At 41.2% G+C, this 27,144-nt stretch overlaps 2 protein-coding genes across 7 annotated transcripts in view; one reads left to right on the forward strand and one right to left on the reverse strand.

The window, feature by feature from the left end:
• DHX36 (DEAH-box helicase 36) overlaps window positions 1-11,095 on the forward strand; it is a 45,775-nt gene extending 34,680 nt beyond the window's left edge. For 2 of the 3 annotated variants that reach the window (XM_036348133.1, XM_036348134.1), the window contains exons 21-25: window positions 1,610-1,709; window positions 1,800-1,890; window positions 5,627-5,747; window positions 6,855-7,007; window positions 7,367-11,095. In XM_036348133.1, the coding sequence (XP_036204026.1) occupies window positions 1,610-1,709; window positions 1,800-1,890; window positions 5,627-5,747; window positions 6,855-7,007; window positions 7,367-7,552 (651 nt within the window). In that variant the 3' untranslated portion in view covers window positions 7,553-11,095. Of the gene's footprint in view, window positions 1-1,609; window positions 1,710-1,799; window positions 1,891-5,626; window positions 5,748-6,854; window positions 7,008-7,366 lie in introns of those variants that run through there. The other variant, XM_036348135.1, reaches the window with a different exon arrangement.
• Window positions 11,096-17,292: 6,197 nt separating this feature from the next.
• ARHGEF26 (Rho guanine nucleotide exchange factor 26) overlaps window positions 17,293-27,144 on the reverse strand; it is a 112,128-nt gene continuing 102,276 nt past the window's right edge. For 3 of the 4 annotated variants that reach the window (XM_036348804.1, XM_036348802.1, XM_036348801.1), the window contains 3 exons: window positions 21,746-21,813; window positions 20,169-20,273; window positions 17,293-19,665 (listed from right to left, as the gene is read on the reverse strand). In XM_036348804.1, the coding sequence (XP_036204697.1) occupies window positions 19,523-19,665; window positions 20,169-20,273; window positions 21,746-21,813 (316 nt within the window). In that variant the 3' untranslated portion in view covers window positions 17,293-19,522. The remainder of the gene's footprint in view (window positions 19,666-20,168; window positions 20,274-21,745; window positions 21,814-27,144) is intronic. The other variant, XM_036348803.1, reaches the window with a different exon arrangement.

Here is a 27,144-nt window from a genome sequence, read left to right on the forward strand (position 1 = left end):
ATAAAACAAAAATAAGAAAGGAAACCATAGAATGAAAAGACTGCTGGGCTAAGAAGAAAAATTAAAGACCAAAAGAATGACAATAAACAAAATATACATCCCTTTAAAGCAAAGTATTGCCATAGAAGAAAGGCTTGAGATCATCACACTTTGTAAATGCAGCTGCAAAAGGAAAACACTAAACTAATTAAGTAAAAAACTTACAGACAGGAAGACAGGACTAATCCATCCTGAAAATAATAGATGTCTATAAATAGACAATTCAAGTGTGATGAAGTATGTATTTGAGAAATGTGTAAGAACATTTTCCTGAAAAAAAAAAATGAACCACAAGCATGGAAAGTTGGCTAAACCCAAGTGTTGTTTGAGAATATTGTATTCAGTCAAGATATTAAAATCTGAAGACAAAGATAGACATTCAAGAAAGCACTTGAAGTACTGCACCCATGAACTTGAGCTGTCCTTGAAAAATTCATTGAAAATGAAATGCTGCCTTTTGAGGGATGAATCAAAAAGAATTCAGTAATGAAGAATGCACACTAAATCAGCTGGTGATGTACACTGAAATTATGTAAATATACTAGTTCAAAATAAGAATGTAAAGTAAAGATCATTATCCAGAACAATAAAAAATAATGGTAATAAAACTCAGGAGGTAACCCAGAGGTCAGTTATAAGAGAAATTAAGTTGGAAAACTAAAGTCACACACAGTTCATAAAAGGAAGATACACTTAAATATGATCAAGTTTATGTTTTGTAGTCTCTTATTTTAAGCTTGCAAGGATACCTTATTAAATATCTCATGATTATGAAATTGTAAAATTCATCTAGTCCAGTTTCATTTCTATTTAACTTTTAAAAAATTGAGCTAGAATTAATTTTAATACTTTTATAAAACAGCTTCTATACTGTTATCCCATTGTTAGGATAGTATTTTTGTCTAATTCTTCTGTCAGTGTATACATAAATGTCCTGCAATATTATTTCTTAATGAATGATTTTTCTGACAGTATTGAGTTTAGGGAATTTTCTTTATTTCTACTTTTCAATATTACTTGAATGTTTTATAATGAGCAATGCTTCATTTTTACCCAAATAATGATTTTTCTTAAAGAAAAAGACCTTAAGTTTTTGTGCCAATAAGCAACAGTAGTTAATTCTCAATAGTAGAAATATGGATGGATGTTGGAAATATGCTTTTCTGTATTTCTTTCAAAATATGGGTGAACAATTTTGAAGACTATATTAGTCTTTTTGCAAAATGGAGTAATCCTTAAATATCAGTACTTATATCCTACAATAGGCAAATCTTTTCTGTAAAAGATCAGATTATAACTATTGTAGGCTTACAAACCATATGGTCTCCTTTGCAACCACACACCTCTGCCATTATAGTGCAGAGCAACCATTGATAATGTGTAAATGAATGGGTGTATTCTATTGACAAAAAACAGGTTTTTATAATGTAGTTTACCAATTCCTGCTCTAAAACACCACATTTTGCAGTATTTTATAGAGCAGGGAAAGCTTATAGCTAAATTTATTTATGTTTTATAACCCTCTCTTAGTCTGAGAAAGGTTTTCTAGTTCTGTTTACTTATTCTCTAGATGCTGCATAACATGAAAGGGCAGTTTGCTGAGCATCTTCTTGGAGCTGGATTTGTAAGCAGTAGAAGTCCTAAAGATCCAAAATCCAATATAAATTCAGGTAAAGCAGAAAACAGTGTAAATAACTTGCTGCTATTGTCCATTGTATCAGTATTTTACACCTTTTTCTCTACCTTCCCACCCCTAATAGATAATGAGAAGATAATTAAAGCGGTCATCTGTGCTGGCCTATATCCCAAAGTTGCTAAAATCCGATTAAATTTGGGTAAAAAAAGAAAAATGTAAGCATTGAAGATTATGCATTACTTGTAATTCTGTTCTTAAACTTTTGAAATTCTGTAATACAACAGTACTCATTATACATTTGCTCTTAGTCATATTTCTTGGGCCAGATTCTTGTTCTTTTTACTTTTGGTTATTTAGGACAGGGGTGGGGAATGTCCGGCCCTCAGGCCATATAAGGCCTGAGAAGTCATTTGGCCTGGCCCAGCAAAGGCATTAAGGGTGAGTTAATTAAATGTCTGACCAAATATAGCAGGCTAATTTTTAAGTTGATAATTGTGTATGGCCCGTGAATGATGTCAATATCCAAATGGCCTTTGGCAGTAAAAATGTTCCCCACCCCTGAATTAAGAGAAGGCAAACTTTCCCTCATAGCACATCCCTGGTGTGAGCTCTCAATCACCTATTCATGGTTTATAAAGAATGTTAGTGAATATAATAGCAGTGTAAATACAAGAAAAGTAAGCCAGGTATTAAAATCATCCCAGAAGCTCAGTGACATGATATGAGTGGGTTACTTGTAGCCATATTATATCAAAGTTCTCTAAGCTATCTTAAACTTTAAATGCAAAACCTTTAAATGTGGAAAAAAAAAACACAGTACCAGGTGGCCATTGCTTAGAATAGATTTGCTTCAGGATGTTTTGCCTGTCTTTTAAAACATAATTTTGTAATTTGTCTCTATGAATAAAACCGTGATTTTACTATTGTGAAAAATAAAGTATGACTTTGCACGAAATTCGTGCAAGGGTAGGCCTTCCTTCCCCAGCCGTCGACATCACTTCCCTTTGGCACCCAGGACCCAGGCTTCCCTCTGGCCACTGGGACCGGGGCTTCCCTCACAGAGGGAGGCTTCATCTACCCACCACAGCCCGCTGGCTGGTGGCCTGGGCCTCCTTCTTTGGGGCGATCGTGGAGCCCCCCAATTGATCGCACCACCAGCCAGTAACCTGGGCCTTCCTCTGCGGGGTGGTCATGGGGCACTGGCAGGGCCCCCAACCAATTGTATCGCTCCCGCCGTGGCTGGCCTGGTGCCAGTGGGTGTCACAGCATGGTCCCAGACGGTCATCCTGCTGTTCTGCCGCTTGGTCAATTTGCATATTACACTTTTATTATATAAGACATGTACAAGTAGAGTTAGCCTCAGTTGTAGTTGGACAGAATGAGAGAACTTGGCATATTTTTGCCTAAGAAATGAGCTAGTGAGGAAAAAGAGAGACTGAAAGTCAAATGGCTTGTGGTATGTGAATTGCCACTCTTTTTTTTTTTTTTAAGGGTGCTCTAAATTAGAATTATATATCAACAGTCATTAAAATACACCCTGGCCCAGTGAATTTATAAGTGAATATTTTAATTTGAGGCATATGTCCTAAGGAAGTAATTGCAGATTTTTTTTAAAGCTATATTTTAAACAACATAGAAGTCTAGTAACAAATGAGAAAATTATCCTATATAATAAAAGGCCAATATGCAAATTGACCAAACAGCAGAACGACCAGTAAGTATGACGTGCACTGACCACCAGGGGGCAGATGCTCAACTCAGGAGCTGCCCCTGGTGGTCAGTGGGCTCCCTCAGGCAAAAGCCGGGCTCACTGACTGTGAGAGGGACCTCACCCCCGAAACCCCCCCACCGAGTGCATGAATCTCGTGCCCCAGGCATCTGGTGATTTTATAATATCATACTATATAACTTTTCTTATAGGTGGGCATGTAAAATAGACATTGTATTGTAACATATACAATATCGGAACTGATATTAACACGTTAAGTGCCATGTCAGTCACTGGTGCTGCCAGCATATCGGTGAAATCGGATATCTTGGGCTAAACGGAAAGGAAGACAAAACAGGCTTGGCCCTTAACATGTTAAATGAAAAAGCTGTGTAACTCTAAGATTATAAATATAAAAATTATAGACCTTAAAAATAAAGCATAGTCAATGTTTTAGGTTGTTGGTTCTCAACTGAGTTTGATTTTTGCCTCTTGGGTCATTTGAGTGTGTCTGGAGACATTTGTGATGGCTACAACTGCTGTGATACTACTGGCAGCTAATAGATAGAGGCCAGGGGTGCTCTGTGAGGACAGCCCTCCACTGCAAAGAACTCAGTATGTCAAAAATGCTGATTCTCAGAAACCCTATTCTCAGGTATAAGATTATGCATAACATGAATTTTAATCGTGGCTGGATTATTCACATTTTTAGTGATCCAAGTACTTTTTGACATTAGTACTTTGTCAAATTTTTCTTAAAAGGTTGTTTAACAGATTCTTTTAAATACAAACATTTTATATATCCCTCTGCCATCCTGGGAAGGTGCTTTTGGGGGAGGGGTAGGTCTCTTTGGACTGGTACTTTGTTTGGGTCTAGACCAGGAGTCAGCAAATTTTGGCCCACTGGCAAAAAGCTTGTTTGGGTACATGTTTATTGGAAAACAGCCACACCTGGTGTTTACCTGTTGTCCGTGTCTGCTCTGCTGCTACACTAGCAGAGCTGAGTAGTTGTGGCCAAGATCATAGGACCCACAAAGCCTGAAATATTTTCTCTCTGGTCCCATATGGGAAAAGTGCCAGACTCTGCTGCTGCAGCAATGTAGGGTTTCAGGATGGCATTGGTTAAATGGACTGTGCAGTGAGGAAAATAATTTCTGAATCAATTCTGAATGATGCCTCATCACCATGATTTTGACAGAAGTATATGAATTCCTAGAAACACAGAAAAGATACTCATTTCACTTATATGTGAAATGTAAAGAACGAAATAAATGAACAAACACAATTGAAATAGACCCATAGACATAGAGCAGACTGGACTGGTGGATGCCAGAGGAAAGGAATTTGGGGGGACTGGGAGAGGTGAAGAGATTAAGAAGTACAAATTCGTTAGCTATAGACCAGCCACAGGGATGTAAAGGAAAGCATAGGAAATATAGTCAATAATGTGATAACTGTATGGTGCCAGGTGCTTACTGGAAACACTATATAAAGTATATGATTGTCTAACCACTGAGTTGTACACATATAATATAAGTAATTGCCATTGACTATTTATAAATAAGTCACCAAACAGCTCCTTGTTGAATAATATTAACTAAAAACTCACACAAGTTGAGGTAAAATTTTTATGACTATCAAAGAAAAGACCCCTAGGAATGAAGAGACTGAACTAGAATTGTGTCAGCGTACATTTATTCCAAGTATTCCTGTTTTGAAAATGGGAGTTTAGAATAGGTTTTTAAAAGACAGTTGTAGCTAAAACTCCTTCTAACCATTCTTAATTTTTTATTTTATATTCACCTGGGTGTATAACCTGTGAAATTTTTAAATTATCATTTCACAAAGTTATTCTGTAGATTAAAGGCTTTAGTATCATAATTGACAGTATTATGTATAGACCATTCTCTTGGTGTGAATCATTTTGAAGTATTTCAGCTGTTTATTTCATTCTTTGTTCTTCAGTGGAATAGTAGAAACATAATTAAGGAATATTTTGACACCTTTTTAATGTATTGAGTAATTATACCTTGAAGAGGATTTGATGTATGATTTATACAGTTTTCACATTTAGCTGATATTTTTCCACGTTTTATTAAAAAATATATTTCCTCGAATATAAATTTGTAAACTTACATCGCAAAAATAAATTGAACTTACCTGTGGAGCTTTTTTAGATTCTGGAATTGGTTTGGAATCTCTAGGATTTTTTTTTAACAAACTCCATTTTAACTTTCTTAAAGGGTGAAAGTTTACACAAAAACTGATGGACTAGTTTCTATTCATCCTAAATCCGTTAATGTGGAGCAAACAGAGTTTCATTACAATTGGCTTATCTATCACCTGAAGATGAGAACCAGTAGTGTAAGTAAATAAAAATAATCATGGATCTTAATGTCAGTGTTGTTGTTTTCTTGTCATTGTATGATTTTCATAATTATAAACAAAATTTGCTCTTTAAAAATTTTTTATGACATGAATTATAACTTAAGCAAATAAACTATACTTTTTATGTGAACGTATGTCATGATCTATTTTTGTATTTTAATTAATTGGGACAGTTATTTGATTTGCATAATTTTCTTTCAGAGTGTGTTTTTTGGAAATGCTGGTATTTCTTGGTATAGAGGAGTTTACATTGTACAAAGAATTTTGTTGGCATATCAGTATACCTTACTAGCAATTTGTGAACTCGGGTGGGGGCGGGGGGGTCCCTCAACCCGGCCTGTGCCCTCTTACAGTCTGGGACCCTTCGGGGGCTGTCCACCTGCTGGCTTAGTCCCGCTTCCCAGGGGGATCAGGCCTAAGCTGGCAGTCAGACATCCCTCTGACAGTCCGGGAGCCCTCGGGGGATGTCCACTTGCCAGCGGGGAGCAGGCCTAAGCTGCAGTCGGACATCCTTAGCGCTGCTGAGGAGGCGGGAGAGGCTCCTGCCATCACCATTGTGCTGGCAGCCGTCAGCCTGGCTTGTAGCTGAGCAGAGCTCCCCCATGTGAGAGCACACTGACCACCAGAGGGTAGCTCCTGCATTGAGCGTCTGCCCCCTGGTGGTCAGTGTGTGTCATAGTGACCAGTCATTCCCAGTCGTTCTGCTGTTAGGGTCAATTTGCATATTACCCTTTTATTATACAGTGTAAGTATTGGTCAGAATGTTAAGTGGGATTCTGTTTATACAGTTATAAAAATACTTTCAACTGTTTTAGTGTTTTGGTTTTGTCCCTCAGAAAATATTTTGTTTAAGAATAATGATATTCTTTGAATTGAAATAAAAATATAAAACTATGTTTTCTGAGTTAAGAATGGCTTGTTTAAAGTTATTTCTTCATAACTAGTCTCTCTAATTACATGAATAGGATAATACCTATTTTAAAAGGATCAATACTAATAGCAAATTGATACTGATAATAATTGGATTAATGTGGCAGTAATTCAGACTTTTTAATGTGCTAATTTGCTTTAATTTCCTTATAGATATACTTGTATGACTGCACAGAAGTTTCCCCATACTGTCTCCTGTTCTTTGGAGGTGATATTTCCATCCAGAAAGATAATGATCAGGAAACTATTGCTGTAGATGAATGGATTGTCTTTCAGTCTCCAGCAAGAATTGCCCATTTGGTTAAGGTGACTGGCTTTATGTGATTGTCTTTGAATATACTTGCCAGTTAAGATATTGTCTTGTGGTTTTGTTCAGGGTGTTGTATGTTTTGTGAACATTTCTTGATATATTTCAGCAAAACAAATAGTGTTGAGAAATTGATTAATTGTTTTTTGAGGTAGTTACGGACCAACCATTGTAAATGTCTAAGTGAGATGGAAGCTTAAAGTTTTAAATTTTACTGAACTTCAGTTGCTTACTAAATATTTCAGTCTTTTGTATAACAGCTTATGAAGTTCCTGTCTCAGCTAGTCACTTTTATTTATTACATTGTTTTATTGTACATCTGCCTTTGTTGAACTTGTGTAAATTTTTCCAAACTTAGGAATTAAGAAAGGAACTAGATACCCTTCTGCAAGAGAAGATCGAAAGCCCCCATCCTGTCGATTGGAAGGACACTAAATCCAGAGACTGTGCAGTGCTCTCAGCTATTACAGACTTGATCAAAACACAGGAAAAAGCAATTCCCAGGAACTTGCCGCCACGACTCCAGGATGGAGGTTGCAGCTGACACCTTTTCTGTGTGGTCGGAAAAGCCAATTTGATAGCCATCTTCCATCATAGTTAATGTTTGGCTAAATGCCAAACCCTGGGACATGGATAATTTTCATGTGTCAGGTAGAATCTTCAGTAGATAGTAAAGACTTACTGTGCATGAGTTCGCAATGTTGTCTGTAGCTATTATAAATATACCATAAAAACAATGTGTTTTCTGATCATATACTCTGTGTGGTCATACACTTTGGGATTATTCCTCTTACAGTGTTGTACCACTTGAGAAAGTCCTTTGTTCTGTTATGGAAAAAATAATTTTTCTGCCCATAATGGCTGAGGTAAAAATAGAATGCTTACCCAAAAGGCAGTGTCAAGTAGGAATTTGAACACAGCCACATTTTTTAAATGAAACTTCTATCAGAAGTTCATTTGTTCTAATTAAACCCAGTATTTAATAAAATGTACAATGTGTAAATCTCTGCTACCCTTTTGGCTTGGTTTCTACCTCTCCACCTCTCCCTTGGTTTCTTTGATTTTTTAAAAATGGTTTTAGAATATATTCATTTCTCTTTTACATCGCCTTGTGCAGCATAAGGTAGCAATTGAGAGCAAGGGTCTGGAGTCTAACTCCTAAGTTAAAATTTCAGCTCTGTCACTTCGCTTCTGTTTCCTTGTCTGTAAAATACAGGTAACGTTGTGAGGTTTGAATATGTTAATGCACATAAAGTACATAGACTAGTGTCTGGCATGTAGAGTATGCTCACTAAATCTTAGGTATTATTTGTCCCTGAAATATAGTTTTATCATAGTCCATTATATTATACTTTTTTTTCATACTCTGAGTGCTAGTATACCCTCTCAGCCAGTGGACGTTAGTGTGCCATGTACTGTGTGTTTTTAGCCCTATCCAGTTGTGAGAAATACTGGTTATTATCCAACAGCCATCCTGTCCCTCCCTCTTATTTGCTTGTTCAAGCATTCCCTCTCTGTGCAGCCTTGTGCTCGAGGATGTTGGACCCTTCATGGTCTTATTCCCCTTTTAAATAACTGATAAGGCATGACTACGTGAACCTGCCCTGGCCAATGAAAACAGATCTGCCAGGGCCGTGGGAGAAAGATTTCCCCCACTAATATACTTGGCGCAGGAAGTTCTGCTCTCCTCCTTGTCTGGATGAGAACGGCTACAGTCATTTTATGGTCACAAGGTTGGCTCACTGGGACAGTAGTGAAAATCATCAGTCCTTGATAACGCTAGGGAGCCGCTGAATTATCCAAACAGCCTTCCCTACTCACAGATGCAAAAAATCTGCCATTGAAACACAAAGTATTCATCACCAAGCATTATTAGCTGAGCGTTGTTTTTACCATTTATTTTGTGATCTAATAGTTTGACCCGTATGTCTGATAAAAGGTATGTAAGTGGTGGTACTGGACATACTGCAGAAGAAACATCAAGAACCTCTAAAAGCTACAAATCTTACTGTGCATTCCAGTAAATACAAAGAAACCAAAGGAAGAGTATCCTATAATGCCTGGGATTTCCTGATAATGCCATGATGATCTGTTAACAACATTGGTTCAGGTACTGCTCCATTTCTAGGAATGGGTGTCAACCTACCCTTGCCTTCCAAGGTTTTGAATGTCCTGTGTGTCCTAAGTCCATTCCCTTGGCTAGTCTCCCAAAAGTGACCTGTCTCTCACTGTTCTTATATTGAGTCATGTCACAATATTGTATCACCTTAGTTTTGCCCCTAAACTCAAGTTGACCATTAGGCTCTGTTCTAAAGAATGACTTAGTTTCTACCTCTCCACCTCTCCCACAATGGTCTTGACAGAAAGCAATTTTTTAAATCTGTAAAACAAGATTACTAGTTAGTTGGTTTCCATGTTTGCGAACCAATATTTGGTCTCCATATAAATAGGAAAAAATGTTCCTGAAGAATTGTTTTAATAGATGAGCTACTCGAAGAAATTAAGCAGTTACCACCCCCAATTTATGTCTTCTCTACAGCTGGCCAGGATGGAAATATTAATTGAAGGTGCTATTTTTGCTCTCTCTTTTGTTTACAAAATGGGGTGTTGCTGAATTGAAAATGTATTCCAGGTCTGGGAACTATTTACTTGGTAGTTTTAAAGAATAAGGCATTAAATTAACACGAAAATGTATTTGTCTCGCTGTTCTGAGTGATATTGAAGATAACTCTTGAACAAATAACCCTGAAACAGAAACTTACAAAAAATCAAAGTGTAAACCAATCACCGAATAATCATTAAAAATATCTTTTAAAAGTTGGGTCCATGTGACACCTTCCTAATTCATTAACTAGGACAAAAGCTCTAGATACCAGCGGTTTTCAACCATTTTCATCTCATGGCACACATAAACTAATTACTAAAATTCTGAGGCACACCAGAAAGTATATTTTTTGCCGATCCAACAATAAAAAAGGCATCATTTTGATTTATTCTCACTGGACAGCTATTGTTGTGTTGGCTGTTGTCATTTTGACAGTCTTAAGGGAAAAGAAGTCAGTGCCCCTGACTAAATCATCAGGTAATGCATGCTTTTAAAATTCTTGCTGCATACTGGTTGATAATTGCTGATTTATACCAATAATTACAAATGATTTTCTCTTACTGCATTTTTAAAACAAAGTGCACCCTAAGTTACAAATTCCTTTAGGAGGAATTTAATACCCTCTCACCCAAACTAAATGGCAATTTTCCTTCCATTTTTTAGCCCTGAGTTTGTGTATATTTATTTTTAAGTAATTGTGATTATGTAGTAGAATCATATTTTATAATTGTTTTTAAATGGCATTTTTATTCTGATTTTAAAACAATATATATCATTGTAGACTTGAGAAATTTAACAAGCATTTTACCCATTTTGATATATTTACATCTTTTATAAGCTTTAAGGTATTATTTTATATATAATAAAATTAGCCAATTTAAGTGTATAAATCTGTGGATTTTGTCAAATGTATGAAGTCATGTATTTGCTACCACCAGAAGCTTGATATAAAACATTCCCATCACCTAAAAATTTCCTTTGTTGCCCTATCTGGGTGGCTCAGCTGGTAGCATCATCCCATACACCGAAAATGGCAGGTTCCATTCCCGGTAAGGATGCATGCAGGAGACAGCAGATTGATGTTTCTCTCTTACATTGATGTTTCTCTCTTCCTCCCTCTCTCTATCCAAGATCAATTTAAAACATATCCTTGGGTGAGGATTTTTTAAAAAATATTTCCCTTATTCTCCTTTATCAATCTCCTGCCTCCCACTTTCCATAGGCAACCATTGATCTGCTTTGGTCACCTTTTCTAGAATTTCAAATAAATGGAATTATATGTAGTCTTTTGTGTCTGGCTTCTTTCCCTAAACAATGGTTTAGAGATATTTATGTTGCATGTATCAGTAGTTAGCTTATTTTTTATTGTTTAATAGTTTGCATTGTATGGTTATACCAGTTTGTTTATAAACTCACTTGTTGATGGACCTTTGAGTCTTTTGTTTTTTGCTGTTATAAATAAAGCTGCTATGAACATGTGTATGCAAGTCTTTGTATGGGTATGTTTTTATTTCTCTTCTGTAAATGCCTGATTAAGATTATTGTGTCATGGTGTGTTTAAAGGAAACTGCAAAACGATTTCCAAAGTGGGTGTACCATTTTACAAACCCACCAGCAACGTGTGATGGTCCCAGTGTCTCAAATCCTTGCCAGGCACTGGTATTTTTAGTTGCAATTTGTTGTTGCTTTGGTTATTTTAGCATTTAGTGGATGTGGAACCATAGCTCATTGTGGTTTATTTTGTATTTCTTACAATGATCAGTGATGAGCATATTTCACGTGCTTATTTGCTGTCTTCCTTTGTGTTTTGATTTTCCACCTCATGTTAAGTAATTGGGGCTTTAGGGATTTGTCTGACTAGGGAGGAGGATTCTTGATGAATTTTAGAGATGCAGAAAATTATTAAAATTCATTGACACTGAAAATGACAAAATGTGCCACTCTTTTCGTTTGGTTGGTATGATGCAAAGAGGTCAGCCAGTGTTAGGTGCCAGAAGAGAATAGCATGAGTGTCAGGTAACGGATGTCAAATGGTTGCATAGCAACCGGGAGGAAAAGAATAGGGCCTGAGACAAAGCAGTTCTTGATGTGGGTAAAGAAAGCCTGGGAGCTAAGGAAGATGGCTGAGGTGGAACTTTGCAGAGTCCCGTCAGTCCTGCTGAGTGAGCTAGGGGAGCTGTTCTGAATTGTAATTACCTTTTTCCTAGTTCTTAATTTTGATTCCTGTCTTCATGGCCCACTGTGAATGTTCAAGTAATTTTTTTTTTCCAGAAGACAGTGACATATTTCTGAGTCCTTGCAGAATATATGATGTTACCTTCACACAATGAAGGCAACTTGGGGAATAAAACTTCATGTTAGCAAAGCTTTCATTTGATGAAATAGTGATTCCTTGGTGATTTCTCTTTTTCTAGGCCTTCCAGGTATTTTAATGCTTCCATTCACCCCATTCTCTTTCTTAAAATATATTTTTATTGATTTCAGAGAGAGGAAGGGAGAGGGAGCAACGGAAACATCAATGACAAGCCAAAATTATTGATTGGCTGCCTCCTACACGCCCCCTACTGGAGATTGAGTCCACAACCCCAGCATGTGCCCCTGACCGGAATCGAACCCGGGACCCTTCAGTCCGCAGGCTGATGCTCTATCCCTTGTGCCAAACAGGCTAGGGCCACCCTATTCTCTTTTAACAGCTATTTCTCTTGTTAAATTACTTGTTCTTTTTCATTGTTACTGGAAACCTGATTTGAAGGCAAAGAAACATTTTTGTAGGTTCTGGAATAAGAATACAAATGAAAGCCAACACCACAAGTCTTGGATGAAATATGTTCTATCCTCCTAACTTGACAAATATACATTCATAATGAAAAAGCAAGAAATGGCATATAAAACCATGTGTTTTTCTACAACTGAAGGTCAGCAAAATATCAAAGATGATTTCTAGCCCTAGTTTGAGAGTTTTCCCAACTATTTCAACTTTTTAAATATTTTTACATCAACTGATAAAGCCATGATTTTGCTTTGGTTTTTCTTCTTGGTGGATTGCATTGATTGATTTTCAAATATTGAACCAGTCCTACATTGCTAGAATAAACCCCACTTGGGTTGCAATGTGTAATATTTTAAGATTTTTGCTGCTCTGTTCATGAGGGATACCAATTTGTAGTTTCTGGAAGAGATTGTATTGAATTGGTGATAATTATTTAAATGCTTGGAAGACTTCAGTGAAACCATGTGCACCTGGATATTTCTTTTTCAAAAGTTTTAAAATTAAGAATTTATTAATTTTTAAGAATTCAATGTATTTAGTTACAGGACTAGACTTTTGGCAGTTTGTGATTTTCAATGAATTGGTCCATTTTTATCTAAGTTGTTGAATTGTCAAGTGGTTTAAATATCCAAGCTTTGGTCATTATGAATGAAACTGCTATAAACATTTGTGTGCAGATTTTTGTGTGGACATAGTTTTAAACTCATTTGAGTAGATACCAAGGATTGTGATTGCTGCATATGGTTTAGTTCCGTAAGAAACTGCCAAACTTGTTCCAGTGGCCTTTGCACTCCCACCAGCAGTGAATGCTAGTTCCTGTTGCTCCACCTTCTCAGCAGTATTTGATATTGTCAAGGTTATGGATTTTAGCCATTCTAATCGGTGCATCATAATCTCATTTTCAATATGCAACTTCTTAATGTATGATCTTAAGCACCTTTTCAGGTGCTTATTTGCCATAGGTGTATCTGTGGGAGCTTTCCAGATCTTTGCCCATTTTTAAAATGGGTTTTCTAATTGTTGAGTTTTAAGAGTTCTTGATATGTTTTACATGCCGATCCTTTATTGGATGTTTTGCTAGTTTTCCTCATACTCTGGATTGTCTTTTTCTTGTCTTTTAATGAAGTTCAACTTACCAAGTTTTTCTTTCATTGATCATGTTTTTAGTGTGGTATTTAAAAAGTCATCTCCAAACCCAAGACCACCTCGATCTCCCCCCTATATTTTCTTCTAAGAGTTTTATAGTTTTTCATTTATTCCAAATAAATGAATATTTCTTAATTTTACTTTTGTTATTGATGTCTAACCTAATTATGTTATCAGAGGACTCGCTCTCTCCTAACTTCAATCCTCCAATTGCATTTTAAAATTTGGTAAAACTTGTTTTACCATTCAGGAAATGTAAATATTTTGTGTGCCTAAAAAAAAAAAAAAAAGTATATACTGAAATTGCTGCAGAGTCCCATTATGCCTGTTATTTTACAGTCATTCATATCTACTTGATTTTTATCTGCTTCTGCACTGTTATATCTTTTTTTTTCCTGTCAAGTGAGAAAGGTATGTTAAAGTCTCATGCTATGATTTTAGATTTCTTCTCTTTCTGCCAATTTTTGCTTTATATATAGTGACATCATGTGATTGGGATAATATATATTTAGAATTGTTATCTCCTTCTGGTTAAATGGAACTTTCATCATTATGTAGACTCACTATCCCTAGAAATACCTTTTATCTTAAGGACGATTTGATCTAGTATTGACATAGCTACATGCAGTGGATGTTGTGATATTCTGCCCAGATGAACTTATTCCTTTAGCTGCTGGAAGTGCTACCAAGATGACAGCCTTCACCCTCTGCAGGAATTGTAGGGAGTCCTCTCACCCAGGGCCACTTTCTCTTTCTGGGGACAGTTTACACCATATGGGTGGTCAAAACAGGGTCATAAAGGTGCAGTCCTTGCCCAGTGCCCTCTCCCCTCTCCTCTGGAGTCGTTACATATCCTTGCATTCCACATGTCTCTCCTCTCCATGCTTCCATGTAGGTTCCTTCTCGCCTCACTTCCAGTTCAACAATCTCTCTTTTAACAATCTAATCCTGTGTAAAAACCCAGTTCCACAATTTCTAGCTGCTGTTTTTCCTTTGTCACTTTTTTGTTTTATTGCTTAAAGTATTACAAAGAGTATTACATATGTCTCCTCCCACCCCCCTTGATCTTCCCCTGGCCTCCCCTACCCCCCAGCGTCATGTCCATTGGTTATGCTTATATGCATGCATACAAGTCCTTCGGTTGATCTCTTCTTGAAGTTGTTAGTTCTGTATTGCATTTTAAAGTTTGGCTTTATCTCCATGAGCACAGCTATTACAATTATTTTATTGTCTCCAATGATTTGAATATCTAGAATCCCTGAGTGTCAGTTTTTTCTGTATCATGATGCTGGGTCTCAGATTTATTTTTTCTGAACCTTTCATTTGCGAATTTGTTTTTGGAAATACTTGAGAAATAAGATGATGCTAGCTTCCTCTAGAGTAGGTTTTGTTTCCTTCTGTCAGGATCTTAGTATTCTAGAAGCCCAAAGAGGGAGGCTGCAGGTCCTCAAGATTCATATTCTCACTCCGGAGTAAGCCCTCTGAAGACCCAATCCACAACATGGGAGATTATGACAGGCACTACGGCCAGCGTCGTTTAGCACTGCAAGTCCACCAAGTAACTCCACCTTTCTGTTGCTTTCCAAAGTCCAGCGAACGTAGCAGTAATTTGGAATGGAGGATGGAGCAGGTGGGGAGGCAGCCCCAGAGATGATACTCCTTTTTTCTTTTCCTTCCCTAGCTTGTGTGGAAATCTAACAAAGGTTCCTTTGGTGTATCCTAGCACATGGCTGTATTTTAGCTACACGGAATACTGGGGAACTAAGCATTTTAAGGATTTATAACGGGTGTTGGAGACAGAAATCTAAAATGACTCCTGATCTCTGCTTCCTTGGTGTTGTGTCTGATTACGTTGCACTGAGTGGCAAAGGACTTTTGCAGGTTTAATTTAAGATGCCTAACCAATTGCTTTTGAGTTAAACGTAAGGGAGATCATCCCGTGGGTCTAATAGAATTACAGGAGTTCTTTAAAAGCAGAGTTTTTTCCCCTGCTGGTAGCATATTGTGTATGGAGTCAGAGGGATCCCAAGTGTGAGGATTCAACATGCCACTGCTGCCTTAAGGATGGAAGAAGCCACCTGGCAAGGAATATGAACAGCCAGGGGAAGCTGTGAGCATTCTCCCTCTCACCCTGCACTGGCAGCCAGCAGGGAAACAGGGATTTCAGGCGACTGTCACAAGGAAGTGAAGGTGTGAGTGACAGGTATGAGCTTGAAAGAAGACACCTTAGCTCCTTCCAGTTGAGAAATCAGCCAGCCAACACTCTGACTTCAGTCTGCGATGCTCCAAGCAGAGAACCCCACCAGGCCATCCTTGACTTCTGACTACAGAACTGCCGGAGTCCAACCCCAGCAGGTCCAGGGGTCCCCAAAGGTGTGGATGGAGTCGGCGAAGAAGGAATGACACAGAGACAGCGTTCAGTTGATCAGCAGCCTAGCCAGGATCTCTAGCCAGGATCTCCAGCCAAGTTCTGGTCTGGATCTCCAGCGAAGTTCTGCTGTTTATTGTCTTGTTACATCCGTATTTATCCCAGTTGATTTTAATCCTGTCAATTTCTATTACAAAGGTTAGGGCGTTTCTTATCTCCATTCCAGGGAGTAAAGATTATGTAGCTTAAGCATGATTGTTTGTAGTGATTAACTACCCGCCTGGCACTTAGTTAAGGAGTTTCATCCCCTCCCTGACTTCAGGGAAAAATTCCTACCTGGGGAAACAACCTTTCTCAGAGAGGTGACCTTGGTTAAAACACACAGTGCTAAGGGGAGCAAACATATTAAGAACAGTATGCTATATACGCCAGGTCCCTTGAAACATATGCTGTGCAGATGTTTCTTTCCTGCAGCGACTGTGTCAAGCAGCAAGGATGGGCCGGCTTCCGGCACAGAACTATGTGATGGCCAGTGTGGCTCGGTTAAGCATCGTCCTATGCACTGAGAGGTTGCCGGTTCAATTCCCAGTCTGGGCACATGCCTGGGTTGCAGGCTAGATCCCCAGTATAGGGCATGTAGAAGGCAGTCAATAGATGTTTCTCTCTCATCAATGTTTCTCTCTCCCTTCCTCTCTAAAAATTAAAACATTTTTAAAAACTGTGAGATTAAAAAATGAGTGTTGTCTTATAGAAATCTGTCACACAGCAAAAAAAAAAAACAACTAACTATAGAACAGCGGTTCTCAACCTGTGGGTCGCAACCCCTTTGGCGGTCAAATGACCCTTTCACAGGGGTCGTCTAAGACCATCCTGCATATCAGATATTTACATTACGATTCATAACAGTAGCAACATTACAGTTATGAAGTAGCAACGAATATAATTTTATGGTTGGGTCACAACATGAGGAACTGTATTTAAAGAGCCAGAAGGCTGAGAACCACTGCTATAGAACAACTCATTCTTTGCCTTCGACCAAGATTCACAAGGTAGTAAAATTTCACAAGCACAAAGGTTTAGATACTAGGTGGCCAAAATGAATAAAATATACTCCAGGGGTCAATAGCGGTTAGGGGACTGTGAACTATTTAATAGAAGCTAGTCAGTCATGCAGTTTTGTGGACACCATGAGAAGAAACAGTACGGCCCAGCTCTTAAAAATGCTCCAGCCTTCGGGGCAGCTGATGCCAACAAGAAACCAAGGACACACCTGTTCCCTTTGATGTCAGCTGCCGATATCTTTTTCGTAGAACTCAGATTTGGCCAAGAATTCAGCAAACCATTTACTTAAATGAATATATCTACAGTAAATTAAATCACACCAGGACAAATGAACACGTATATACAAAATCTTTATCAATTCACATGTTTCGTCAAAAGTGTACAAAGCAGTCTCGATTCATTGGGACAAAAATGAGTATTTTTGTTCTCCACAGGTCGCTGAATGAAATTGTGCAATTCAGAGAAGCTATTCTAGAACCTGAACTAGGTTGGCAAACAGCACTGTGTCGCATAAAAACGACACATGTTGTGAATGTGTTAAATACCTCCTGTAAAACACTATACCTAACAACAGTATTAACCTGCCTGCTCAATAAGGCTTTGACTTATAAGATGCACATATTTCCAAAGCTGTTTGACATCTCTACTTATAAATTAATTCACAGGACTCGTTTAGTTGCTTTTTAGCGTCTGGGTATTAGCAAAAATAACACAAAATTGATCCCTGTGCAAGCAACAAATTGACCTTCCTTCCTACATGAAAACATCAGGTTAGATTAGATTACAACTTGTTCCCCTCTCCTTCAAAAAGTCTCTGACGTTAACGAGGAAGGAGACAGATTTCTTTTTTTCTCAGTCCCCAACATCTCTTGCTGCGGCCTCCTGCTGTGACTTCCTGACCTCAAGGGCCTGGCATGTGTTTTATTCCCAGAAATGTATGCACAGGGAAAGGGGAGCCATCAGGGCAAGAAGGTCCAGGGTGCTCCTCCCTGCCTCACTGCTGAGGTGGCAACTCAGGGCACGAGAGCCAACTATACTTACCTCCTGCACTATTTTCAACTTTACTGCCAATTTGGGTAACTGGTTGGCAGGCAGCAGCTGGGCATGTCACACAGAGATCTGAGGCCTTGAACAATACATCCTTTGCCAGGTTTTACCCGTTGGTGGAAGAGAATGGAGCAGAGTGCGAACATAACTGGTGGTACAGATCAGCTCTCCCCTTCTCAGTCTTCCAAACCTCACGCCCTGCGTCTGAAACACACTTCTAAAATGGCTCTTCTCTCTCCTTGCACGAGTGGAAGAAGTAAAGTTCTGCAGACACCTGCAGTAAAGAGAGGCTCCAAACCCAGCCAGGGAGGCCTTTGTGCAGAGAAAATGGGTTCCCCCATGAAAGGCAAACTTATGTTTCAGTTCAGTACCATGCTGGTTTCTTGGTCCCTTTTAAGGCCAAATCTGATCTTCCTTGGGAGTGTTAAAGTGTGTCAGCCCATTTCCTATTTGGAAATGAGTGGGAGGAGAAACAGTCAGAAACCTTGCATTACTGAAGGCGAAGCAGCCTCATGTCCGTGTATCAGCTCAGTTGGGATTACTGTCCTATATTTAAGCTTTTCTCACATATGCGAACCATCTAAATTTTATGCTGTTAAAGTAGCGTAGTGTTATTAGGCTATACTTGTCTTAGGCCAATATTGGGTACGATGGATATATTTTTTAAAAAATAAGTAAGGCCTCCTTCCTTCCCTGCTGACCAGGAGAGAGGTGGCCACAATTCAAGTGTCAATTTCCCTTTCCCTGGAAAGGGTTTAAAAATACTTTGCTCACCTTCAGAACTCTGTCAGTTTCTCTCGAAATCCACACAGCACTCTAATCAGACCTAAAATGTCAGAGCAGGAAAAGGATATACAAAACTGAGCATTCCTTCAAGATAGAGACGCCTGCTAATGCTGGGAAAACCACATAAAGGCGATGCTTACACAGCGAGAGCCCATTCTTGGTTAAGTGAGGCTAGAGAATCAGGATACAGCATCGTATGTACATGTTTTATTGCCAGACGCAGTGCAACTGGGAGGAGTCCAGGCCCCTGCATCCCGCATGTGGACTGCCTGCCCAGCTACTCTGTTTACCTAGCAGGGGTCCTCAAACTTTTTAAACAGGGGGCCAGTTCACTGTCCCTCAGACCGTTGGAGGGCCGGACTATAGTTTAAAAAAAAAAAAAACTATGAACAAATTCCTATGCACACTGCATATATCTTATTTTGAAGTAAAAAACAAAACGGGAACAAATACAATATTTGTATTTGCATGTGGCCCGCGGCCGTAGTTTGAGGACCCCTGGCCTAGAGGTTTGCAACAGGATCGTTGTGCGCACACCCAGCTTGGCGAACTAGCCATTCTCCTGAGAGAGCAAAACCACCTGGCAAGCTTAAAGGCAAATGTTTTCCTCCTTTTAATCAAATCAGCCGGAAGACTCTTCAGTAAAAACTCAGAAGAACACCAGCCCAGGACCATCCCACCCACCACGATGCAGTGCAAATCTTGCAGTCGCAAAAGGCCACCAGAGAGGCTACACGTTGGTCTCCAGTCCTAGCAAACGTCCCATTCTCTCCACATTCTTATCGATTGTGGCTTGACATGTTATCTCCTTGGCACATTCCATCGGAAACCAGCCCCTTTCTCCATCTCGCAGTCTCTCCCCTTCGTACCAGCCTGCAGAGAAGAACAGAGTCCTCATGAAGCAAGCGTGTCTGGAGGTATTTCCACTGTGCTCGGCTCCCACAAGGAGGGAGGCTGGGTACCGCAGATGCTGGGAGGTGGAGAGGGAGGTGGAACAGAGGGGATGTCTTCAAGGGAGAATGAGTGACATGGCCAGAGGCTCCGAAGTGAGCAGCTGAGACAGTCTGTGAGTTTGGGCTGAGCTGGGGAGGAGGGCGCTTTGGGTAGGGGCAGCAGGAAAAAATGATTGTCCGGAGATGAGAGCTAGGTCACTGGGAAGGAAGGAAAACTTTTCATAGCTCCTTTCGAGTAACAAACCACGTGACTGCATCCCTTTTCAAGAACACGTAAGAGCCATAAAGTGTAGAAAGAGGAGAGGCTGGTGCACATGAGAAAAACCGAAGGGATGTGGAACGTGCACAGGAATAACAAGAAGCAGCCTCCTTGGTTCCTCACACCCTGAACGCTGGCCCGCCCGTGAGAACGCTTGCACTCACCGTCGCTGACACGTTGATAAATGAGGACCACGTCGGCCACCTGCAGGGAGAGTTCGTCTGGCTGCTTGGCGGTAAACGATCTAATGATTTCTACCTGGGTCAGTGCTAGGGAGGAAAGGGGACATACTGAGCTTCCAGCAGCAGAGGAAAAACAGAACAGGTACAAATCAATGGTGTTCTCAGTCTCTCTGTGCAACTCGGGGCCGGCGTTGATAGAAACAACTTAGGCTTCTATGAAGAAGCAGAAAATACTGGGCTAAGAGCTTTATAACTTCAGAAGCTCAGAATCGAGAGAGGCCTTTTATGATGTAGGAATCCCCTCAAGAACAGCCTTGATAAGGAGCCATTAGTCACGTCACATAACAGAGCAGAACACAGCCATATGCACTGGGGAAACTGAGATAAGACAGGTCAGGTAACGTGCCAAGGCCATGCAGCTGATGATGAAATCCACAACACATCCAGGCCTCCAGGCTCTCATCCAAGGTGCTTTCCCATCAGCAGCAGCACATGGAAGCTGCCAAAGAGGTGTAGAAATAAAAAGATCTCCAACCAAAAGTTAGAAAACTTTGTGAGTTTCCCCATTATGCTAAATCGTAATAAAGCCATTAACTTCAGTGACTTGGTACTGACGGGCAAGACTTCTTACTTAATTTGTTTTTTTAATACAGAACTTGAGTCTATGAACTTTTATTCCAATCCATCACTTTAGCTTTGGCTCTACGCTTAAAGCTGTGACTTCTGAGTGTTCCAGGACAAACAGTTTCGTTGCCCTTTATCCTCTGGGTTTGACCTTCCAGCTAGAACCATCAGGAGAAGCATAACATCAGCGTGAAGGCGCTAATACAGCACCCTGGACCGCATTAGTTCCTAGTTCTCTAGAAGAATGAAATACATTTTGTAACTATTTCCACTTCAATTTTAAAAAAAAAGGTCAAAAGGAATGGTAAAGCCATTTTCTTTACGGTTAAAAATACATTTCAGCTTAGATTTAGACAGTCAGTATGGCTTAAACATGCAGCCAATGACCCTGAACCACAGCTAGAAATGTTAAGAGCTTTACTTTCACAAGTCTAAGCAGGGCTTTCAATGGATATTATTTAACTCCTTCTTCCCAATAACCCAGTACTGTACACTGAGTGGCCAGATTATTATGACCACCCCATCAGTACAATGAAGTTAATTAGTTATGCAAATAATAATAAAACCTTCAGAGTATTTGCTTAGGAAGCTTTCAATATTCAGTATTTTTGGAAGTGTCAATGAAGTACTGATGGGGTGGTCATAATAATCTGGCCACTCAGTGTATATATCATGATGCCCCCAATTGCAGAAGGTCAAACTGGCTCGGGGTGGATATGCCACAATGTACCCCATTTATACAACAAAGAACCACTGCACCTTGGATTTGAACTCAGAGCCCTGGACTTCCAAAGCAGGGATCACCTAGTTCTGATGTAGGACAGGCAGTAGGAAGGAAAGAAACCTGGGGGAAGCGTTAATACCCCAGCGTCCAGCAGGGGGCAGAGCCCCTCCACGGTCAGCCTTTCAGAGCAGACAGCCCAGGAGTTACTTACAGGTTCGGTCAGGAGGCTGCTTCCCGCTGCTGTGTCCCAGGGCGGTTATCCAGCGGGCTCGCTCGCTCCTAAACAAGCACACAGGGCAGAGCCCGTTGAGAGATGCAGGGTGTTTACAGAGAACGAAGCATGTCCTAGAATGCAAAGCCACTTCCCAAACAGGGGAGAGATGGCCTAGAGAGGTCTGGGGCTGACCTTCACAACAAAGGTAAGGGGTTTTAAATGGTCATCTGGGACACTTAAACTATTCTGAATGAACTTGGCTACCTATTGGTGAAGTGGAACTTCTCACTTGACAGTTTAACCTTTAATAAAGAGCTGACTACACTTACACATTGCAATCACAAAAGCATGTTCAGTAACGCATAATCTGAAGTTAAACATTTCAAAAAAGTAAATTTCCTTAAAAAAGAAGAAACATCCCACTAAGGCAGTCTCCCTCCATGCCCTCCCCTCCCCTTCCCCCCATACTCAAACCATTTCGGAAAAGAGGAGAAACGTGACATATTTAAAGCTGCTTTGTTCCCTCTTCAACCAATATTGCCAAATATGAACTCTATTGAAATAGAAATTTTTGACCTTTTTTAGACTGTGCTCAAATGCTTATTAATACGGCTTAATGAGTATAGCCAAAAATAATTCAAGGCACAAAACAACCAAGACTTTTTCTTCAACATTAAGCTATATTTACATGAAACAAAATAATTATTTAATGAAAGGATCAAAAGTTTCATATAAGCAAGCACTACTCCATAATACAGTTTATGGCCTGGAAAAGCCAAATATTGGGATTGCAATGAAATGAGCCACACACCCATACACAACTTTGAAATATCTTAAGAAGCATTAAGTCCATACGACGTGGCAGACACAGCACTTGACATCCATCCATTATATCATACAGTCCTCCCAAAAGCCGGTGAGAAAGATGAGGATACTAAGTTCTAACATCCGAGATTCCAACCAAGGTCAATTTCTACTAGGGCCACTCTACCTTCTTCCCTTCTTCATGTCCAGTACTTGAAAAACAACGTTTTTCCTCCCATAATAGCTTGCACCTAAAAGATGCTTCTTTCTCACTAACATCCCATCTTTTTTTTATTTTTTTTTATTTTATTTTTTTAAATATATTTTATTTATTTTTTACAGAGAGGAAGGGAGAGAGATAGAGAGCTAGAAACATCGATGAGAGAGAAACATCGACCAGCTGCCTCCTGCACATCTCCTACTGGGGATATGCCCGCAACCCAGGTACATGCCCTTGACCGGAATCAAACCTGGGACCTTTCAGTCCGCAGGCCGACACTCTATCCACTGAGCCAAACCGGTTTCGGCCCATCTTTTTTTTAAAAAAATAGATTTTTATTGATTTCAGAGAGGAAGGGAGAGGGAGCGATAGAAACATCAATGATGAGAATCACTGATCGGCTGTCTCCTGCACGCCCACACTGGGGATGGAGCCCGCAACCCGGGCATGTGCCCTGACCGGGAATCGAACCGTGACCTCCTGGTTCATAGGTCAATGCTCAACCACTGAGCCACACCGGCCGGGCTCTGCCACCCCCTCTTCACCCCCACGTGTATCCACCCTCCATCCAGAGCAGCCGATGTCCAGTGCTAGAACACGTCATGCTGTTCCACACCTTTTCTACTGGCTCTGTTCACTCTCAAATACAACCTTCCTGCTGTGTTACTGAGCCACACCCCCTCATAATCGCTACTTAAAAATGTTAGATTGAAGAACGTATGTAAAATAAAACCCTGCACTGATCTTACGTGTAACTAGCTCTGTGAGTTTCCTTAGGTTTACCCACGTACACATTCCACCAGGTCCGCAGACACACGCCAGGAGGTCCCCTTTTATCCCTTTCCAAGCAATGGCCTCCCGGAAATGTAACCCCGGTTCTGGCTGCCACCAACATAGACAAGTGTTGCCTATCCCGTTCTGTAAGAAAATGGAATCCCATGTTGTGTCCCCTTTTTGTCTGACTTCTTTTGTTCCACACACCCACTCCACACTGAAAACACAAGCCTCGCCTCTCCCAGGCAGCTTGCTCTGATGCGTGCACCCATACTTCGTCCCCATCCCAGTCTGGCGGTCCTGTTCCCACACTCCCCTCTGCACGCTCCTGGTCCACCGTAAGCCTCGTGAAAGCAGGCACCGTATCTATACGGCTCACGGCCTGGCACACAGCAGGGACTCGGCAAACACCTGCTGACCTATGAAATCATGGGTCACTCATCCCACACCGATCCCCCAACATTTACCGACTCGCCTGTTTCTCTCACCAGGCCATACACCCCAGGAGGGTAGGAACTGGGCCTTGTTCTAAACAGGTTTATTTACGTGACAGGTAGAGGACGTTTTGCATTTTGCAAGTACCATCTAATCTAGTCTTATCAAAAATCTTGAAAGAAAATACTGGCATGATTATTTCCGTGTTCCCAGAGGACAAAGCTGAAGTTGGGAGTGTGAAGTGCCTGCTCACAGTAAAACAGCCAAGCGGTCAGGCCAGCATGGCTCAGTGGTTGAGCGTTGACCTATGAACCAGGAGGTCACAGTTCAATTCCTGGTCTGGGCACATGCCCAGTGGGGGGGGCGGCGTGCAGGAGGCAGCCGATCAATGATTCTCTCTCATTATTGATGTTTCTATCTCTCTCTCCCTTCCTATCTGAAATCAAGAAAAATATATTTAAAAACAAAACAACACACACACACATACAAAAAAACAATTCAAGCAGTGCAGTCAGAAGGTAAAGCCAGGTGGTCTGGGGTCCACGAGCTGGGGTTCCCTCGTGGGTGCTCACGGCGTAATGCGAGAAGGCGGGAAGCGTGGACACAGCAGTGTGCGAAAGACAGGCTTCTTTAGAGGAGGAGGAGGAGACTGGGCTCTGTGGGGCTGGAGAGTCAGGAGTAATATACACAATTTAAACAGCACCTCCCCATGCTGTCTGGCTTTTAAAAGCATTCAAAGGGCTTCAGGATGGTTTTATCAAGAACACGAAAGCATCATTTCCTTGAAAATAACCCCAAGCGAACACTTGAGTCTGTGATATCATCTCTTTGTGGGGTACCATCTCTTTTTGTTGTTGTTTTTTTTTACCCTCGGGCTCAACTGGAATTTGCAAAGTACAAAGGAAACTGAAAACAAAGCATCTTACGGTGGGAGGGCTGCTCCCAAGAGAAACCTAAAATGACCCATCTGCGTGCTCTCCGTGCCACATCCACAAGCCAGGCTCCCCTGTGGCTCGCCGCGGCCCACGCCACGGCCCTTGCTGCCGGCTGCATCCTCCACGTCAAGTTTCCCTGGCACGGCACTGCCCTGGCAGCGAGTGGCCGCTTTCCGCCGGCCTCCCCCTGCGGCCAGTTCCCAGGGGCCCCGATGAAACCCTTCCCTCCTGTGGCATGCTGCCTGATGCTAATGCACCGCTCAGACACGGCGGCCCTCGCGGGGCTCCGGAGGACAGAACAAGACACTCCTTGTTGCCCTGGCTGAAAGGGGCCCCTTCTTGAAATGGCTTCAATGGAGTAGATGCTGTCAGAACCCCACGACTTCCCCCAGGGCCTCCAGGAGCCCTGCCAAGGAGCGCCCCACCTCCCGCATCCCCTCGGTCAGCTAGCAGAGAGCACAGCTCCTCTCACACAGGGAGGAGGCGCTCCATAAAAGACGGGAGTCTAAGAACAAGACAAACCAGGCCCAGACATACCCATTAGGAAATGCAGATATCAAGTCCGGGGCTCACTCCAGACAGCTCTTTTCTCGGGGGACAATATGAACCAGTCAACATGAAGTCACAGGGCCCCCCCGCCCCCCACACACCTAGTTCCTAGACTTTTCCCTTGGCCCAAACAAAGTGAGAGAATCAACAGGGCTGCCCTCCTGGGGACCTGGGCATATCAACCTCTGAGGCTCTCCGACCGCTCCTTTCTTCCACGTTCACTGAGCGCCGGCCTGTGCCAGGGTCTGGGCTAGGCTGAGGCCGCCAGCGAGTCAACAGCTCTCCTGCTCTTCACAGGCCTCAGCGCGGAGCAGGCGGAGCAGAAAACAAGCCCCGCAGAGCCATGGGCCTGGGCAGAGCGCTTTGCACAGCACACACGGACCGGGGAGAGGGAGAGGATCGAGTTGAGAAGAGACGCCTTTAACACAAACATCTGCCCATGCCATCCTTTCAAAACCCCCACATTCTCAGTGCAAGGCATGAATGATGCAAGTACTGTTCCCTGCGCAGGAGTTTGCTCGCATATCATTCATTGAAAACACAGTCGATTAAAGCTTAGTTGCACACAGTTCGAAGATACTGTGTGCAAAGCTGGACTTTCCCTGAATTCCAGGCATCGGCTAGAAAAGGCAGGTAAGTACTGAGAAAGTGCAGAGTCGGCTTTGAAACGAAGAGGCAAGCCTGAGGATGAGGCTGAACGGAATGGAATGCCCACCAAGGACCTGACCGCCGACCTGGTCCTCCTGACCTTTCCATAGAGGCCGAGACCCCAGCTGCTGCCCCACCTTCCTTTTATCCTTCTTAGAATGGCATTTGACCAGATACCTTTGGGGTTCCTTCTCACAGCCTAGACATTTACCTGTGGTGCCTTTTGAAATTCGTATATACCCACAGCCTGTGGTTAACAGTCTTCCAAGCTTGCATAACCATAACGAGTAAGACAGTGGAGATGCTGTTTTTGTTCACTCTGACACTCAATTCAACTAGCTGAGCTCAATAAAGTGTTCCATGAAAGAAAACTCACAGGGTAAGAAGAAAAATGATGTCATGATGCTGTTTGACAAAGCCAATGAAGCTGGACTAGAGCCGGAGCAAAATCATTCCCCAAGCCCACTAAGAGTGCTAGAATTTAGGCTCTGTGACATGCACTGCAGTGTAATTATTTCTTGTCATATCTAATAGCTCATGAGACCTAGTCTATTCCAGCATCCAGGAGTTCACCTGCAGTGGGTCAATTGTTTCCTGGATAACGAAAGATCCGTACTATCACCTACCCTCCTCCTTCACTGGGGTCAGTAATGAGGATCCACAAATGATAATGAATTTTGACGGACAATGTACAAGTAAAAGATCATTACTGGACACGGATTCAAGATTCAACATGGAGAAAATACTCCGGCCTATAATAAATGTATTTTTTTCCATGTCCATTGTCATCTCTATATTGTAGATTTTCCCTAAAGGGTGTGTAAGAGTTTGTCAAACATACTATTTACAGTTTTATCCCGTACCATTTACTTTCTGTTGTTAATTAAATTATTAACATAAGCAAGAAGAGCACAAAAGACTCCGGGCAATCCATGCGCCTTTGTTGGCAGGCCCAGGAGGTGGCTGTCTGCACAGCTGACAGGACCAACCCCATCCATTAGGCTCCCAGTTCTTGCGAGAGAGAAATGTTG

The sequence above is a fragment of the Myotis myotis genome, unplaced genomic scaffold (genome assembly GCF_014108235.1).
Source record: "Myotis myotis isolate mMyoMyo1 unplaced genomic scaffold, mMyoMyo1.p scaffold_m19_p_2, whole genome shotgun sequence".
NCBI lineage: Eukaryota > Metazoa > Chordata > Mammalia > Chiroptera > Vespertilionidae > Myotis > Myotis myotis.